The following is an 18012-nucleotide window of genomic DNA, read 5'->3' on the forward strand; positions in this document are numbered from 1 at the left end:
GTTTTTTGTTGTTATTTTTTTTTTCTCCTCTTAAGTAAAATCACTAAAAATACCGTACTTGCCAAAAGAATTAGTGCCAGAAAAGGCTTAGTCAGCAGTAACTCTATTACATGTGTCAACAACCAACTTGTAGGAGCAAAAGGAAAGGGAAAAATAAAAGTGACACCCACGGGTCACAGAAAGACAGAACACACTGAAGTTGTTCCTAATCCTCGTAGGTCATATTTCCTAGGTGCAACTGGAGGGCATGTGCCATGAAGGAGAAGTGACAAAACTGAGACAGGAAAGTCCTCTCTGAAAGAGCAAACATAGAGCTATGCAAATCACAGAATTTTTTTTTATTTATTTTTAAATAAGCTCTTCCAATCAAAATACAGCTAACTAGCACTGAGTTTTAGATTAAAAAACAACAACAGCAACAAAAAACATATTCCAAATATGTCACATATGAAGTGTTCTAAGTCTAAGGTTCATACTTCAATGTATTTATTGAACTTTTAAAACAGTTGAAATTGAGTAAATCTTTAAAAACATTTTCAAACAGAAAGCCAAACTTTGATTTAAACAGAAATTTTCTCTAGGCTTGTCAGCTGAATCAGTTCCCCGTTCTTGACCTGAAATGACATTTTCTTTCAGCTACTTTGAGCAGCACAGTCTTTTGGCACAAAATATAGATCGAGCATTTTCCTTCTCAAGCGTAAGGCCTCTGGCTGTTTGTGCTTGCCATCCTGCTGCTGGCTGTTGGCGTCCGGAGCCTGGCAGCTTGGTCCTCATGAAAATGAAAGTGTAATTCTGTAGTAATCTCTGCAGTGATAGTGACGCTCCTGTCTATTATTAGCTCTCCGAGACGAGAACATGTTAAACCAACAGTTTCTTCTTAGCAAACCTCCCACATATAAAGATCTTTCACTCTGTCATGTAATACACATTTCTAACAAACTGGAGACCAAGCATGGCTGTAAAGAGAGTGTGCTAACTGGAGAGTGGCATCCAACTGTAAGGTGAGAGATTTATTTACTCTGTGTGGGGGAAGGCAGCAAGTCAGCAGCTGGCAGAAGGAGCCTCTTCTGAGAAACAGAAGTGGAGGAAGAAAGCAGGTTTTTGTTTGCCCTGACATTTGCCAGTCTTCCCCTCCCTGTTGTGTAAGTGGGTCACACAAACCATTTTCCTTCTCCCCACAAACCCACTTCCATCCTTAGACACTCACCACTACAACACTGCTGGTAAGGGCAGAAATGTGTGATTGATGCTGGGCTGCTGTGTGGGATCAGATAAGCAGAGGGAAAGCAGCCCTTTGCAGGCTGGAAAGGGGGAGGATGAGGAGATAAATCAGAGCTGTAAGTGCTTAGAGAGCTGCCAAGGGGGAGGAGAAAAATGATTCAATTTTCTGGAAGCATCCTTTGGGAAGAGCAGTCTCTGGAAACCAGCGTCTTTGTACCACATCGAGTTGACTGCTCACAACCTCTGGCACAGCAGAAGTCATTTTAGAGAACCCTGGCTTTAGACTGTGCTGTGTGCTTCCAAGTTTATATAATAGGTCTTAAATCGTGGGGGAGATCTGCAGAGGAGAGCAGCGTGTGTGTGGAGGTTGAGCTTGTGCTGCTGGAGCGTTGCTGGTCCTGTGATACAGTCCAGCCTCTCTTAGTCTGAACTAAACTGGTGATACTGGAGCAATGACTCCTTAGCTGCGTGGAGCCAGGAGGTTGTTGTTAGCTCCTGCTTCCAGACTTTTCTTTAATACATCCAGGATGTATTAATACAGTCATGAAGAAGTATGATGTAGCACTACCTTAGCATTAAAGCTGGAAGTGACCAGAGAAAAGTCCTGAACTTCATACAAATATGCTGCTTCTTGTGAGGTGAAATCCTGAAGCCCATGAAATCCGTGGGAGCTTTGGTTATTTACGTCAGCATAGTTTATGCCAGAATTTCAGTCCAGTGTACAAACAGAGCGAGGCAGCTTATTGCTAAGCTTGCTCACACGTGCATCGCACACACTGACTTGAACCCATCACACACTTGGCTGCTGCGATGTGTAATTTGGATGCTCAGCCTCTGAAGTCAGTGGAGGAACAGGGGCACTTCCAGAGCAATTTGGACCTTTAGCATGGCTGCTCACTGGAGTTGCCTCTTCTCTCTGAGTGCAGACAAAGGCTAGGTCATGCAGGATCCTGTCTGCAGCTTTCTGGTAACTTGAGGCTAAAGGGGTGGCAGTAGCCTTCACCTGGACCCAGCCCAGTTTTAATGGAGACTTAAGATGTTCCCAGTGATGGGTAATCTGTGTAGAGCAGTACATTCAGGAGAGCTGTCTGGTCACATAGGCTTCATATCAACTCCATGACCTTTTTTATCACATTTGGCCTCCTTTGAGTAACTGCTCTGTTGGACCCAGGGAAAGCAGAGGATTCATAATACCATTATCTTCCCAGAGAAAGGCCGCTTTCTGCTATACCCGACCTATCCTCTGGCTCCTCCTAGTTTTTCCATCTACATTCACTGTAGAGCAACGTCCCTCAAATGCCAAAGCAGGGAACTGCATTCTTCAGTTCAACAGGATCGAGGGACTGCCTGGAGAATTACAGCAAAGTGGCTACCTGGGTAGTATTGACTTTGTAAAACCTTTGGATTTTTGCAGGAGACATGCTTTCTTAGAAGCTGCCTCAAACTCAACATTGCACATAACCTTCACCTTCAACAATTTCTCATCAAATTCCAAATACATTTTATTATGAAAGCTCTAAGATGTATTATTTCAAAGGAGCTAGCTTGCTCTTTTACATATATCCAAGGTCAACTGAGCAGAAGAGTTTGATAAGCAAGAAGAGAGGTGGTATTGAAGGGTTTGCTCCTAAGTTTGAAATGAAGTTTCTGATGGGCTGACAATAAAGCAGTGAGAATATTGCCATGTCCCAGGCACAAACAGCACCAAAAGCTGAGTAATTCTTTCAAGCAGTGTCTTCTTGTGCTGAGCTAGGCAATAAACTTACATCAGTGAACACCGTGAGAATTTAGTCATTCAACAGTTTGAATTGTGGGAAGTTATGCCAGATAGGTGGAGATCAGGATCTGGAACCTAAGAATTGAGTAGCAACAGCTAGATGGCAACTTGTCTCTGTAGTATTCATTGTGGAACTCGGTGCTTAAGAGGAAGTACTCAGCAGGAGGAGGAAGAAAACAGAAGAACCTGAAATAAATCTACTGGTGAAAAGCGTGTGCACCGTCTCCTCTATGTGTAGTTGGGAGTAACATCAGACTACAGAAGCACATCCACACAGGAGGTCTCCCAGGATGGTAAGTACACTGACGAGCTTTTGAGGGTGCTGGGAGTAGTAATGGAGAGGTAAATCTCCATTTTCCACTTTGTTCATTTGAGACCCTTTAAACATCTTGTGGGGAAGATTTTCTAGCCTGAAAAGTCTCACCCTTGTATTTGAAATCCAAGATCTGAAACAGTTTGACCCTGAGGGAGAAAAGAAGTAACAAGTATTATTTTGGGGTGCAGGGAGAAAGCAACCTGATGCAATAAACAACAGCCTCCTGTGTGTACTGTGTAGATTGGGGCATTAGCTTGTGATCCAGTCTGTGAAGCAATGCTAAGTGCTTGCATTTATTACTCTTGGATGAACTTTAGTCATTGAAATTGGCAACCGGTGAAGCACTGAAAGCTAGAGGAAGCCATAGCTAATTACTGACCTGCTACAATATCATTATTAAGAATTCTGCTTGCCTGTGATGTTTTCTTTCTTGCTGAAATGAACCTCAAAGTGGCGCCCTTCCCCCCACTCTGTCCCTATATATTTTAGTACATTTCTCATGACCTCTCTATAGCAGCTGGGAATCACAGTATTAGTCACAAATATCAAGGAGGACTTCATTTGAACCAAAGGACAGATGACTATTATGGCATGTATGAGATATGTTAACTCATATTTTAAGAGAAATGTTGCTTTTTGAAGCCATTTTGTTGCTGTAGCAGAAAAAGGGAAGTGAAACGAATCATTTCTCACAAGCTCCATCCTTCTGAAGCCATCACACGACTGTCAGCGCACCTACAGCTGCAGTGTCCTACCAAGATGCTACCTGTGCCACAAAATGTGTCGTGGGGAGCACTTTAGCTCTGGGGGTCAGACAGACAAGATGGCACGTCCTGTGCTCAGGTTTGGTGTCGAGAACCACCTGGGCTGCCAGAGGAGCCTGTTCGTTACCAGACAGCCCAGCTGGTCGGGACAGCTGCTGCCGAAGCAGGGAGCTGTGCAGCGGGGCCTGCAACCTCAGTGGGCTTTCCCTGGCTTAGGCTGAAGGGCTGCTGCTGTTGTTTTTCTGTTACCTTTCTCATCCTCTTTTAAAATAATTTTGCCTCAGTTTCTTAGCAAACTCCTTAGCCTCTTCTGCCTTGCTGTCTCTTCATTTTCTTCCTACTAACTTTCCTGGCTCAGCATTCAACCCAGACTTGCGTTGCTATCACACAGCTTTGTCACACAGCATGATGTGTTATATCCCCCTCTCTGCTTGGACTGTAAGCTCTTTAGGGTGAGACACCACGTCTTTGTACTGGGCTTAAAATGCAAACTGGGATCTCAAGGTCACAAGGACCTGCACATGACCCTCACTATATTCCCCAAGTCAGTGTTTCAGGCTCAGCTCCCTTGTCTCCCAAGACATCCTCCATCTCTTCTGTTCAATCTCGCTAGTTTTTGTTAGTTGGATCCCACGAGAAGCCTTTGGGGCTATGGCCGTGCTGCATCCAAGTCCTGCCAGCACCGTGCAGCCACAGTGCAGCAAGGTGCAGGGAGGGACAAATGCATGGCCATGCTGCCTTGCTGGTGTGGGAGGGCAGACAGCATCAGCCCCTGCAGTTCAGGTAACAATAGCTGTGAACATATGGTAAGATGGACAGGACAAGCCTGGCAGGATCCTTTCTACCTAAAACTAGCTTGAGTATGACCACCAGCAGAGCAACTGAGTATCTGATATCATAACAGCACGTTCATCCATCAGGCTACAAATGCCCGGTGGCTCAGGGATAGGAAGCAGCGGTCTGGGGACTGGACAGGTGGCGATATCATCTGGTATCACTTTTTGAAATCCACCATACCCCAGGATGTGCTTCTTGCTTCTGAGCATGAAACATGACAGCTGATTCCTCAGGGCAAGTTCACCTCTGGTGTCAGTGCAGTGATAGCATGCAGGGATGATTCATAACTCATTAGGCGTGTGTGAAGTGTTCGGTTTGGGCATTTGAGAAGGCAGAATAGGCAAGTGGCCAGCTTACCCCTGCCCCACCATCTGCTTTGAGTTTGGACATACTTTGGTATTTGCTCTTGTGGCTGCCTCTGCTGGTGATAAGACAGAGAATCCTGTCTGAAGAGGAAAATAAGTTAACTTAATTCCTAGCATCATACTTGCAATAACAGAGGAGTCTAGATTTTGGCCTAATCTGGCCCAAGTCCTATTAACAGAGTCCTTTCTGGAAGAGACAGAAGCACTGAAAATGGCTCAAATGCATAGGGAGAGAGCAAGGGCCTAACAGAGTCACACACGTGATGAGATTGGTGCTGTACGTTATCACCCATGGTATCTGCGCTTAGTTATTGCTTGATGGCAAATGTGCCAGCCTGCAACAGTACAAAAGTGGGGGCTGGAGGATAACTTGAAGAGGCGGTGATGCAGTTGTTTACACATTAATTACTGCAGTGATTTTTGTGTGTAGACAGCACCAGGGAAAAGCTGCAGGAGACTGTCTCCCTCTCTCACACACTGGAATCTGTTAATGTCACTCAAGATCCATAACACAGAGAGAGTGTTGCACAGATCTGTACTTAAATCTCAGAGCACTATATAAAGCAATGGCAGTGACCTGCTTTTTTACTCTGTTACTGGCTTTCTGCAAACGTTACCACAACACTTTATTTTCCCTCTTGCATACATTTCTGTTTTTCAGATTGTGAAAAAAGCATTAGGAACATCCCTGATGGTTAACAAGTCTTCCAACACAAAATTAAGCATGAACAATCAAAAAGACGTCAAAATGGTAATTATTGGGATACACTACCTTTGCTTACAAGAGCTGAGATTACACTGACATTTCTGAAAAGATATAATAGATCAAGAAGAATGATTTTATTGCCTCCTTTAGAAACCTGTGTAGGTTTTAATCCTGTCTGTAAGCAAGTGAGTGACAAAACCCTCATTGATTTATCCAGTAGGCTGATCAAACCTTGCCGAGAGGGACAAACCTGGAGCCTAATCCTGCAGCCTTCACTCAGGACAGTGAATCTTGCTCATGCAAATAGCCTCACTTCTTTCATTAGCCTAGAGGCTAGTGAGTGCCAAATAAGTAAATGGAATTTGTATTTCTTCTGCTGATGTAAATCAGCACTGATTAAAGTCAGTTTCTATGAACATCCTATATTCCATATAATGCAAGAAGAATTTGGTCCATATAACATGGTGAAATTCTTCCTAAGACCTCAGCACTTTCCCCTTACTTTGTGAGGTCTTGTGTGTGTTGTCTGACACTTGGCTGACTGTCATTCAGGCTTAGTCTCACCATAGCAAGCTTCTGGAATCACTTGATTTATTTAGCATGCTTCAAGCACCTGGCATCACAGCATGGTGACAGCCAAGATGTGACTTGGAAATAGACCTTTTACCTGAGAAATGCCTTCTAAAACCTGCATGATGTTTAAGTCTTGCAGGCATGTTCCCAGGATGAAATTCAGAATTGTTAAAAATTGGTAGGATTTTCTTTGTCATCAACAAGAGTGAGAACAAGCCAGTGGGAATAAAATTAAGTAGATAGTTTAAAAGCATTTTTCTCATTCTAGGTCAAATCACTCTCTGAAATTGATGGCAGCACTGTAAATCTTGAGAAAAGCATAGAAAATGAAAAGTAAGAGATTTTATCCACATAGAAACCGAAATAGATGCTTTCAGAAGAAGCTGGCTTCTACTCAATTTTCATATGTACCATTTTGGGAGTTCACATTTATAGCTACAGCCACTTGACTGCTGCCAGACTCACTTCTCCTGTCTGGAGGTCCAAAAGCTCAGCTCTGGATTGCACATTGCTTGCCATGGGGTGGTGGGTGCTCCCAGCTCTCAACACCGCCAGAGGGAGCCAGCCAAATTTTCTCACTGCTGGGGGAACATCGATTTGCTCTGGTGCCCGTCTTCTCCTTAAAAGTGCAATACGTAGAGCCTTGTGCTTTATGTTTCAGCATGTGAGTGGATGGACTACAGAGCTGGGTATATGAGGTAGCCAGGCTGTAGACTTTTTTTTTTTTTTTTTTTTTTTTCCAATCCACCTTCAGGAAAAAAAAAAAAAAAAGAAGTAAAAGAAGTACAGAAAAAGGGAAATGAAGCCAATTCACCACACTAACATGTCACAAAATGTCTTTCAATTTCTCGTTATGGTAATAGTAGGCTTGATACCACAGTTAATTTTGTGTTGTTGGCTTTCTTTCTTTGTTTTTGGTGGAAATTTTGTTGAACGTTCATTTCTCCTGTACTAAAATAATAATCAATGTCAAACTAATCATAAGGCTTGGAGGAAAACATAAGTGTTTGTTTTTTTTTTTTCTTTGACAAAATAAAACAAAACTAATATCATGGTCCTCACATAGACTAACATACTTGCCTCACGTAAGCCCACATGTTTGGATCATGGTCCTCACTTTAAGTGATGTATCTAAGAAAACTGACTGCCAGTAGCTGAAAGCAGAACTACTGTTGAATGGCTTTGATTTACTCACCTGCAACAGGTAGTTATCCACTAGCTGATATATCAGTGACTTGGCGAGTGCTTAAATCTTACCCTGTTGGATTCTGTTCTAGTATCAATTCTCAGCAATTTTGATGCTTGGTTTTGTTGCCCTGATGGCTCTTTACTTCATGAGAACATCTAGCACAGTTGATCCTAAGGGAGAAACTGTTGTCAGCATTTACCGAGAGGTGGAAGAAGAAGAACTTCATGGAGACTTCCAGAGACCCATGATAACTGAGGAGGGCACCAATAGATCTAATGATTCCTGCAGGTAAGCCAGGCCTGATGGCTCATGGAGAATTAATCACCAGGTGGAGAAATAGCTACAATGCTGACAGCATCTACATGGATTTTGCTGCTTTCTCACTGTGGAATAGCTGATAAAGTACCACTAACTGGGGAAGAGCAGGGGTGTTGTTTGGGCACAGGGTCATTAGTCATTATTCCCCTAGTAGAAGGGGTGATAGGGGCGATATCACAGCTCCACTATTGTCCTGTGCTGGTAGGTTCAGCACAACTCTGTAGCTGCCCCAGCACCTACAAGCACCCCCTTGGCAGCAGAATGGGAGGCAGCAGGGTGAGCAGCAGACAAAGCATCCCTACACTGAGATCACCTCTCTCAGATGCCACAGGGGGCAGTGGGAAAGGTCAGGGAGGGTGCCAAAGTGCCACCCAGCCCCAGGGGATAGCTTTTGTCCTCATCTTTAGGATGGTAAAAATCAAAGCTCAGAATGAGCTACTGAGAAGCCATTCTGATGGATATGGGAGGAAAAATTTACATGTATTCTTGACTATAAAAGCTGGGGATAGAGAGTACTCTCAGCTCATTTTTCCAACTCAGCTTGTTTGGTTTTGGCACTGACATTCAGAACGATCAGCTGTGCAGTGTGACAGGTGCTTGGTTTCCTGCTGGGTCACAGTTGCTTGCTTCACAATATACAATTGCTGTTGCAGATTTGAACTTGTGGAAAATGTTCCTTATGACTTACCTTTTGAGGTAAATACCACTGCAGCCAAACCCTTGTACCAAGCCTGGATAAGTCTCCTCGATATAGCCCAGGAAAATATTCATGTGGCTTCTTATTATTGGTCTCTTACTGGGAAAGATATCAACGTCAATGATTCCTCTTCAGAGCAGGTAGGAGAAAATCAATGACAAGCACATCTGGGGTTGTATATCTCATGTCCACGGGGCAGACTGACCGTATGGCTTATCTCTAAGAAACATTGCTTAACTCACATAAACCCGCAACAGTTTTTTATGCTGGTCTGAAGCAGCAGAGCAGTTTTCCTCCTCCAGTCAAGCTAGACTTCATGTGGGCTTTGTCCACATCTCTGAATACTTCCATGCTGCGTTTTAAGAGCAGCCTCGAGGTCAGTCTCAAGGTGTGACCTGTCACCCTGTGTGACCTGTGGTGTCTCCCTGGCTCCAGTGCTAAGAGCAGATAACACAGGCCAGTGCACAGGCTCACCCTGAGAACATCTGTCATGTTTAATTGCTCCTTGGTGCAGTTTTGGCCTATGGCAATTGGCAATTTCCCAAGCAATCCTGAGCAGGGTATGGGGGACAGTACAGGCTGGGGACTGCTCTAATACAGGCAAAAATGGACAAGACCACCCTGCTTCAGGCATGTAGAGAGTTTACCACATGTCAGGAATGGTGCTGTTTGAGATCTGGGCCAAAGAGCTGACACTGAACTGCTTTTTACTGTGGGCATAGCCACTGCCTCCCTCCTGAGTCACCTTCCTCATCCTCTTCAGGGGCTCCCTGTCCCTTCCTCCCAGGTGCTGGTGTGAGTTGACTCAGTCCTCAGCATGAGAAAAAAAAAACGAAAAAAAAAAAAAAAACTGGCAGATGTGAGGCTGAGCCCTACCTCGGTTAAAGGGACAGCCCAGTCTGAGTCTCTGCTAATCATATAGTAAAACATGATAAATAACAAAAAACATATCACGTAGGGTGAAGATATTCTGAAGAGGTTTGAAAGATTACTTGCGGAGAATGTCTCTGTGTATATTGCAACAAGTATGCCAACTTTGTCTACGAATTCAACTGACCTTGAGCTTTTAGAAAATAAAGGTAATTTTCTCACCTCAGTGTTGATCTCTGAAGTTTGGTATTGCTTAAAGGCAAGATAAATTGGCCTCTGAGGCCTATTCTGGCATGGTGCTTACACGGTCCTGAGCTCGAAGTCATACTGTTCATAGGATAAGCACTGAATATTCACTACTTCACAATTCCTGCGTATTTTGCCATGACCTCAATGGTTTTTCTTCAAGTTCATGTTTTGTATATTTTTGCAAATTATTGTATTTCCAGGAACTGGTGCTTTTGAGTTTGGTAGCCATTACTGGCCGCAAGCATTAAACATTCAGCCATGCTCTGGCTGTTAGGGGAACGGTACACTATACCACCTCCATGGTGTATCTAAACTTATTTCTCCGTTCCCTGTCTTTCTTTAGGGGCTCATGTAAAGAAAATTGATTTTGAACATTTGACAGGAGGAGTTCTGCATAGCAAATTCTGGATTGTAGACATGAAACACGTATATATTGGTAGTGCAAATATGGACTGGAGATCTTTATCTCAGGTAAGCTCTGCTATTGTGTATTCAAACACCTTGGGTAAAATTAATGTCCAAGCACATAACAGAAAAAATCCTAATGACATAAAAATATTGACTGAAAGGGACAAACAGCAAAGAACCCCCTGATGCTGGAGGTGGCTCTTGCTGGGGCTGTGACATAGTGTGTTCTCTTTGCAGGTGAAAGAGTTTGGTGCTGTGATATACAACTGCAGCTGCTTAGCCAAAGACCTATGGAAAACATTTAGTACTTACTGGGATCTAGGACATACTAATGCTACCATCCCATTCCCTTGGCCTCGAAACTATTCTACCCACATTAACCACAGTCATCCTCTGGAAGTAGAATTTAATGGAACCTTGACAAAAGCCTACTTTTCTGTAAGTAAGTTTTAAAATAACAAGATGAATTATAAACTATGTTTAAGCTTTGACCAGAAAAGTTTCTTCAGTGCTTGTTAGCTACTTCCACTCTAGCTAGATAATAATTTATTCAACAGGTTTCTCTGGAACTACTCAAGGAATAAGGGTCACCATGGCTTGGGCTATCAGGTTGTATGGCAAGGACAGTGTGCAGGTCTCCCGTGGGTTTAATAACTCAATAAGTATTTGACTCACTGGGCCTGAGAAACAGTAGTGTTGCACCTCATATGCTTTGTTCTACTGTGATTAAAACTGAATAGACTTGAATGTGAATGAATCGCAGTCTGATAAAAGAAGGATGAAATCACTGACCTGCATGCTTTCTTCTGACAGGCTTCTCCTCCTGCATTTTGTCCAGAAGGCCGCACTCATGACCTCTTTGCTATTATCAGTGTTATCAGTGCGGCACATAAATTTGTCTATATTTCTGTTATGGAATATTTCCCTACCAGCCGTTTTGTTCACCCAGAAAGGTATGATTTTAATCCTGACCAAATCAGTTGACTGTCTAGGTTGCTTCTGTATCATCTTGGGCTATTTAAAGGGAAAATGAAATATTTCCTCCCCTGCTCCAACCAGAAAGGAAATCATTCAGCTTTCTTGAATACCAAGAACTGAGGCTTTGCTCCACAATCAGTGGCTGCCTCATTGACTGTGCAATTACTGACTAGATCAAGAGCTCAGAGGATTTTCAGTTTCTGTGTAGTACAGTTGAACCTCTGGTTTTCTCATCTCCTGCTCTTTCCTATGAATACATTCACAGAAAGTCTCTTCCCCGCCTTAGGAATGGAAGTGCTAATTCTCCTCATTCTTCATGTGAAGCCTTAATCCTCCATTTGTGACATCTAGGGCCTGATCTGATGCAAGCAGGAGTTTGAAAAGCGAGGGGAAGCGGCACTAGGCCTCAGGCTATCTCCACAGCAACCAGCTGTAGGACGATGAATTGGGGCTGATTAGTTCAGGTTAGGTTCTTCCAGCAGCTGAGGCACAGGGAACAAAGCGGCTGTCTTAATGCCCCAGTGTTAATCAACTAGAAACCAATACATTGAAAACATGGAAACTGTTCAAAAACAGCATTCCTAAATAGCATGTTTTTCCAAGCTTTTCAGGATCTACAAGTAAGTTTCAGACGGTCAGCCTGAGTCTGAAAGCACACAGCTGCTCTGGTTGTGATAGGAAGATGTGCGAGGGAGGATTTGAGAATTCAGGCCTTTGTACAATGGATCAAAAGGAATAAGCTAGGGAAATTAATTCATCATTGCTCATGGGACTGTGAGTGAGTGCTGGACCTCTCTGCATCAGCCATCCTGTCTATGTAAGCGACACTTGCCTTCCTCTGTGCAGCACTTGTTATGTCTACGAAATGAAAGCCACATGAGAGTTTGGAGTTACTAGTCCTGGGCTGCACATTGCCCAGCTCTTTGTGTTATATAGTTAGGACCAGGATGTTAAATACTCTTCCCTAAGCTACTGCCAACACAAATGTCAAGAAAACTGACAGGCTCCGTGTTTAGGGGAGCACAGCTATGTTTGTTACCTTAGGGGCACACAGCATACTGAAGAGAGCAAGAAGGAATGGGGCAGCAGAGAGACCATGTTGGCTGATGGCACAGGACCACTGCAGGTCCTAGAAATAGCCTTCAGGTCCCTGAAATGGCCACATTCTGCAAAACGTCTCTTAGGCTTTCCTCTGGGCTCTGCCCTGTCCTTTTTATGTTGTGCTGTATGATCGTGCTTTACATTGGAGTTCCTATTGTCATGTTTAGTTTCCTAAGGAAATGAGCATGATGTACACACATTCTATGTGTGTACGTGTATACATGCACTTTACTAAGTTTATTTTTTTTTTAATATATATATATATATATCAATTCCAACCAAATTTGAGAGACTGGATCTCTCTAAACAAATTGTGAAGAGACCTGGCTGAGTAGAAGGCAGACATCTTATGCATACCTTCAGTGAAGGCATGACTGCCGGTCCTAGTAGTCAATAGCGATCCCATTTGTGCACAGCATCACTTTTGTTCTCAGTTTATTTTCAAAGTTTTCTAGAGAGTCATTTCAAAAATTCTCTTCTCTCCACCCACTTTCTTTTCTCTAGATACTGGCCAACCATTGACAATGCTCTGAGACGTGTGGCTTTCAACTACAGAGTACAAATTCGGCTTCTGGTCAGCTGCTGGACCCACTCTGACCCAGCCATGCTCCACTACCTGAGGTCCCTGAGTGCTCTCAACAACCCACATACCCACATCAGTGTCAACGTGGTATGATAAGAAACCTGATTTTGAAAAGACAGTTTTCAGGATATGGTCTCCAAACTGATTTTTGTGTCTAAGCTGTCAGCTGCATGTGCAAATATAAGGTTTTAGAGAAGCAGATTGTTTCCACCGGTGTGCTACGTTTCAGGTCCTTCAGAAAATAAGGTCCAAATGATAACCTTTGAGGAAGGTTAATGCAAACCACTGGTGATATCAAGGGATGTGCCTAGCTGCAGCATTTGTGATGTTAGCAATGCAATCATTTTTGCTGAGCACCATGACAGTAACAGTTCAAATTATGACTTATTGCTCTTCTTATGACCCTTTTCTGTATGCAGTATCTCAGATGGGTCTATCTAGAATTAGCAGAATCACAGAATCATTAAGGTTTGAAAAGACCTCCAAGATCATCTGGTCCAACCATCACCCTACTACCAATATCACCCACTAAGCCATGTCCCTAAGCACCACGTCCAACTTTTCCTTAAACACCCCCAGGGACGGTGACTGCACCACCTCCATGGGCAACCTGTTCCAATGCCTAACCACTCTTCCTAAGAAGAAATGTCTCCCCATTTCCAACCTGAACCTCCTTTGTTGCAACTTGAGGCCATTCCATCTGGTCCTATCACTAGTTACCTGTGAGAAGAGGTCGACTCTCAGCTCCCCACACCTTCCTTTCAGGTAGCTGTAGAGAGCAATAAGGTCTTCCCTGAGCCTCCTCTTCTCCAGACTAAACAACCCCAGTTCCCTCAGCCTCTCCCCATAGGACTTGTGCTCCAGGCCCTTCACCAGCTTTGTAGCCCTTCTCTGGACATGCCCTAGGGCCTCGATGTCTTTCTTGTAGTGAGGAGACCAAAACTGAACACAGTACTTGAGGTGCGACCTCACCAGAGCAGAGCACAGGGGGACGATCACCTCCCTGGCCCTGCTGGCCGCACTATTCCTGATACAACCAGGATGCCGTTGGCCTTCTTGGCCACCTGGGCACACTGCCAGCTCGTGTCCAGGCAAGGATCAACCAGCACCCCCAGATTCTTTTCCTCTGCACAGCTTTTCAGCCAATCTGCCCCAAGCCTGTAGCGCTGCATGGGGTGGTTGTGGACAAAGTGCAGGACACAGCACTTAGCCATGTTGAACCTCAACCCATTGGCATCTGCCCATCAACTCATCCTGTCCAGGTTGCTCTGCAGGGTCTTCCTACCCTCCAGCAGATCAACAACGTGGTGTCACCTGCAAACTTATTGAGGGTGTACTCAATTCTCTCATCCAAGTCATCAATAAAGATATTAAGGAGGATTGGCCCCAACACTAACTCCTGGGGAACACCACTGGTTGCCAGCTGGATTTAACTCCATGTTAAATGGAGTTAAACTGATCCACTATAATTTTATTTTATTTTATTTTATTTTATTTTATTTTATTTTATTTTATTTTATTTTATTTTATTTTATTTTATTTTATTTTATTTTATTTTATTTTATTTTATTTTCAATTGAGAGCTCTTCTATTTGCCTATATAAATTGATCCATTTTATTTCAGCAATGAATATTACACAGAGTCCACAGACAATACAATGGAAAACACAGAGTGAGTAGGGGATGGTGTGGAGGCTCCCAACATGATGCAGTTATCAGGAAAAAAAGGCAGTAACAGATGTAAGGTGGAATTGTTTTTACTGGGAAAAGGGAAAAAAAAAGGATCAGAAATGTAGATTTAGTAAGATTTGACACAAAAAGTTAGGCATTATTGTTGTCTACAGTACTCCTTGTGTCTGTGATCAGCCCATTTTAGCACGAAATAAGAGCAGCAATCAGTGGTAAATGCAGATCTATTAAACAGCTGCCTAAAACTGCATTTAATTGTCTGCCCTGTAATGATAATAGCTGTGCCTCTAATGGAACATTGTGAAGCAAACATCCTTATCTGATTTCAATTGCTTATCCAATTTTATGTATAGTAGAAGTACTATTTGTTAGTTTTCTTGGATAAAAGTAAAATCTCTTTTATGGTACACTTAATAGCAGTGTGTGGAATATTCTTTCTGTAGTTTAATATTGCTTGAAAATATAGAAAATCTGCATTGTCAAATTACTCAGTCTGATCCTCACCTGGTATTTCTATCTATGTTTTAATTTCTCCCATCCAGAAACTCTTCATTGTTCCAGTTTTTAACCACACAAATATTCCTTATGCGAGAGTGAATCACAACAAATATATGGTCACTGATAAATCAGCCTATATTGGTACGTATTCCATTATTACAAACATTTTTAGTATCTTCAGATCTATAGGGCTGAGAATGAGATAGGATGGGCTGCAATATCAAAAAAAAAAAAAAAAAAAAAAAAAAAAAAAAAAGTTAATTTTGCCATATAAAGTAGATAAACATATCAAAATACACATCTTTTTCAGAATATCTTCCCTGGGCATAGAAGCAGAGATGCATGCAAAGGGGAGAAAATAATGTAGGTCAAGTTCAGTAGGAGATTATCTCATATGATCGTGAACCATTAAGAATGGAGTGTGACAAGTTAGAGTGCATGGTTTGTGACAAGCACAGTGGGAATTTCACAGACTGTGTGCTCAGAATGATGCAGTGATAGCTAATGCTCTAGTACATTATCGTGCTTTAATAAAAATAAATTGCTGGGAGGATTTAATTCCACATAGTTTGTTGAACAGAAATCTAGGCATTGAAATAGGGAAATAAGGAAACTCTAGTGTCAATTGCTGCTCAGTTCCTGAAAGTCAGGATGGTGTTTATTTTTCTTGCTCTTTTACGAGGATCCCTCTAAAAAGGAAAGGGGCCTGTCATTTCAGTCAGTTCATCCTCCAAGCAATACAAACCAGCAAATATCCTGACCTTCCAAAGGGCTGAAGACTTGCAGCTCCAATTGCTTTTAATGGAACCTGTTTCTTACCATGTTGTCTTTTGAAGATAGGTATGCAGATAAGTTGTTTTCATGACTAAGCACCTTCTGGAATTTATAGTAGATTTTTCTGGCTAAGGCAAGCACCAGAAAAAAAATGCTAAGTGCTAAAATATGTATTTTTTCGTAATGTTTGCTTTTCTGAATGCTGGTGGCTTTGGAGAGAGCCCTAGGCAACATTTACAGCCAGATTCCCAGCTTTGCCTGGTTTAAAAGCAGGCTTTTCATTTTGAGCTCAGAACAGCTCCTGAGGATTTAATCTAGGATCCAGTTTCTCCTCTTATTTTCCTTTAACAAGTGAAGACCCACTATGAAGCTCATTTGTTGCTAGTCCTTTGCTTCTGATAGTATACAAAATGCTTGAGGTTATTTTACTGGTAGCATACTGCCTCATAGATAAAGAGAGAATTAAGTACATTGAAGATTCTCCTCTTCTCTCCTCTTCTTTCTGCAGAAACCCATATCAAACACCAGCCCCCTCATAATACCCAAATGCTGCGCTCTGTTCCCATATTTATTCAAGCAGATGCACACATCTCTGCCACACACTAAGAAATCAGATTGCTGTGAAGCTTCAGAGTGGCAGTTAACACTGTCTTTCCAAAACCTGAGGTCTGGAATAAGAAAGAGGTGACCTAATTTTTGTTGCTCAGTTAGCCCTAATGAGATTTGCAGTTGTACAGCAAATCAGCAAAGCAAGACAATGTATACTTAACAGGTCCGGAGATCAAACAAAACATTGGAAAATGAATGTTTTCTAATTAGCTCCTTTTCCACTACACAGGGACTTCCAATTGGTCAGAAGATTACTTCACTAACACAGCTGGTGTGGGACTAATTATCAAGCAGAATTCAACCAACCTGCGAAGAAGGCCTATCCAGGAACAATTAAAAACCCTTTTTGAGCGTGACTGGAATTCCAAATATTCAGTGAATCTAGAAGATGTGCAAGGACAGAAAGACTGTAACTGGAGAGACAGTCTCTGAAGTGAACTGAAGTATGCATTTAAAATAGAAAGAAAAATATATATTAATCTTGTTCCCTGTGCAAAACAGGGAGTTTTCTGTTTTATGTCTTTGTCAGAGAAATTTATTATTTGTGGTATCCATGCTGTCTGATGATGTTAGAACTTCTCATAGTTGAGTCTACCTGCCTACTCATTAGTCAGCGTGTGACATTTTCTTTGCTGTGTATGATTACCCCATCTCAGAGTTAATGAAACGCATGCAGTATGATAAGACAAGCTGTCTGATATTAAAGCAAACATGGAAGACATAACCAGATCTGAATACATCAGAGAAGCAGGTCATTATTGCTGTGCTGTTTTAGGATGCTATATATTCAACCCTAATATTCCACTAACAGTGTTTTCTTACATGTGTTTAAAAATAAAGTTCTGGCTACTATAACGTTTGAGTACTGCAAGTAATCACCTACAGCAGCAAGGGAAGATATTTGAAAGCATTTAGGCATTAGAGGTACAAGGAAGCACCTGTATTTAAATGTTGAGGCTAATCACTAGAGTTAAATACCCAGGATTTAAATCTTGGGATCAGCTTCCAGCTTAGCTGCCCTGGACTGCGTGTCTGGTGTGCTTGGATATCTGTGCATTGGCCTCCTGTAGTAAGCAAAATGGGGGCCAAGCTGTGATGAGAGGTGGAGCTGAACTAGGGCTGAGATTCCTTGGACTGTTTAATCCATCACTACAAGCCACTGTTTGTCATTAATAAGGCATATTTTTTAAGACATGTAGTTATATCTACTGATCACGCTGTATATTCACATACATGTTAACATACTGAGGAGATACAGTTGCTTGCAATGCACTCCTCTCCCATTTATTTTCTAGAGTCTGCTTAAAATTTTGAGATTTCCATTCACTAATTAAAATTTCTTGCACAGTAGAATTTCCCAGTTCAGGTTTTCATTAGCTTCACAGGTTTCTCAACCTGTACCAAGAAATACATCTGGCCATACACTGTATTAATAATTGTGTGCAGGAAAAACATCTGGACGGATTTTTCCCAGTACAAGCAGCACACGT

The 18012-nt window shown here is 42.4% G+C and overlaps 1 protein-coding gene across 2 annotated transcripts; it reads left to right on the plus strand.

Annotated features, from left to right (window-relative positions):
* Positions 1–828: 828 nt before the first annotated feature.
* PLD4 (phospholipase D family member 4) lies at positions 829–17377 on the plus strand. Of its 2 annotated transcripts, XM_084519653.1 has the most exons (12): positions 829–1001; positions 2636–3291; positions 5942–6031; positions 7837–8036; positions 8720–8903; positions 9722–9842; positions 10226–10353; positions 10528–10728; positions 11104–11243; positions 12874–13039; positions 15184–15280; positions 16752–17377. In XM_084519653.1, the coding sequence occupies exons 2-12, from the start codon at positions 3289–3291 to the stop codon at positions 16952–16954; spliced, it is 1533 nt and encodes a 510-aa protein (XP_084375779.1). In that variant the 5' UTR covers positions 829–1001; positions 2636–3288; the 3' UTR covers positions 16955–17377. The 2 variants fall into 2 exon arrangements, with proteins under 2 accessions (XP_084375779.1, XP_084375780.1); XM_084519654.1 differs by lacking the exons at positions 829–1001; positions 2636–3291 and having other exon boundaries at positions 5945–6031; positions 7899–8036.
* Positions 17378–18012: the final 635 nt, after the last annotated feature.

The sequence above is a fragment of the Aythya ferina genome (assembly GCF_964211825.1).
Source record: "Aythya ferina genome assembly, chromosome: 5".
Lineage (NCBI taxonomy): Eukaryota > Metazoa > Chordata > Aves > Anseriformes > Anatidae > Aythya > Aythya ferina.

Bases quoted from the DNA above. Each gene is read 5' to 3' on its own strand.
- PLD4 (XM_084519653.1), top strand. The intron at 10,729-11,103 runs GTAAGTAAGTTT...TTCTTCTGACAG, and splicing joins TGACAAAAGCCTACTTTTCT to GCTTCTCCTCCTGCATTTTG. The intron at 15,281-16,751 runs GTACGTATTCCA...TCCACTACACAG, and splicing joins TGATAAATCAGCCTATATTG to GGACTTCCAATTGGTCAGAA.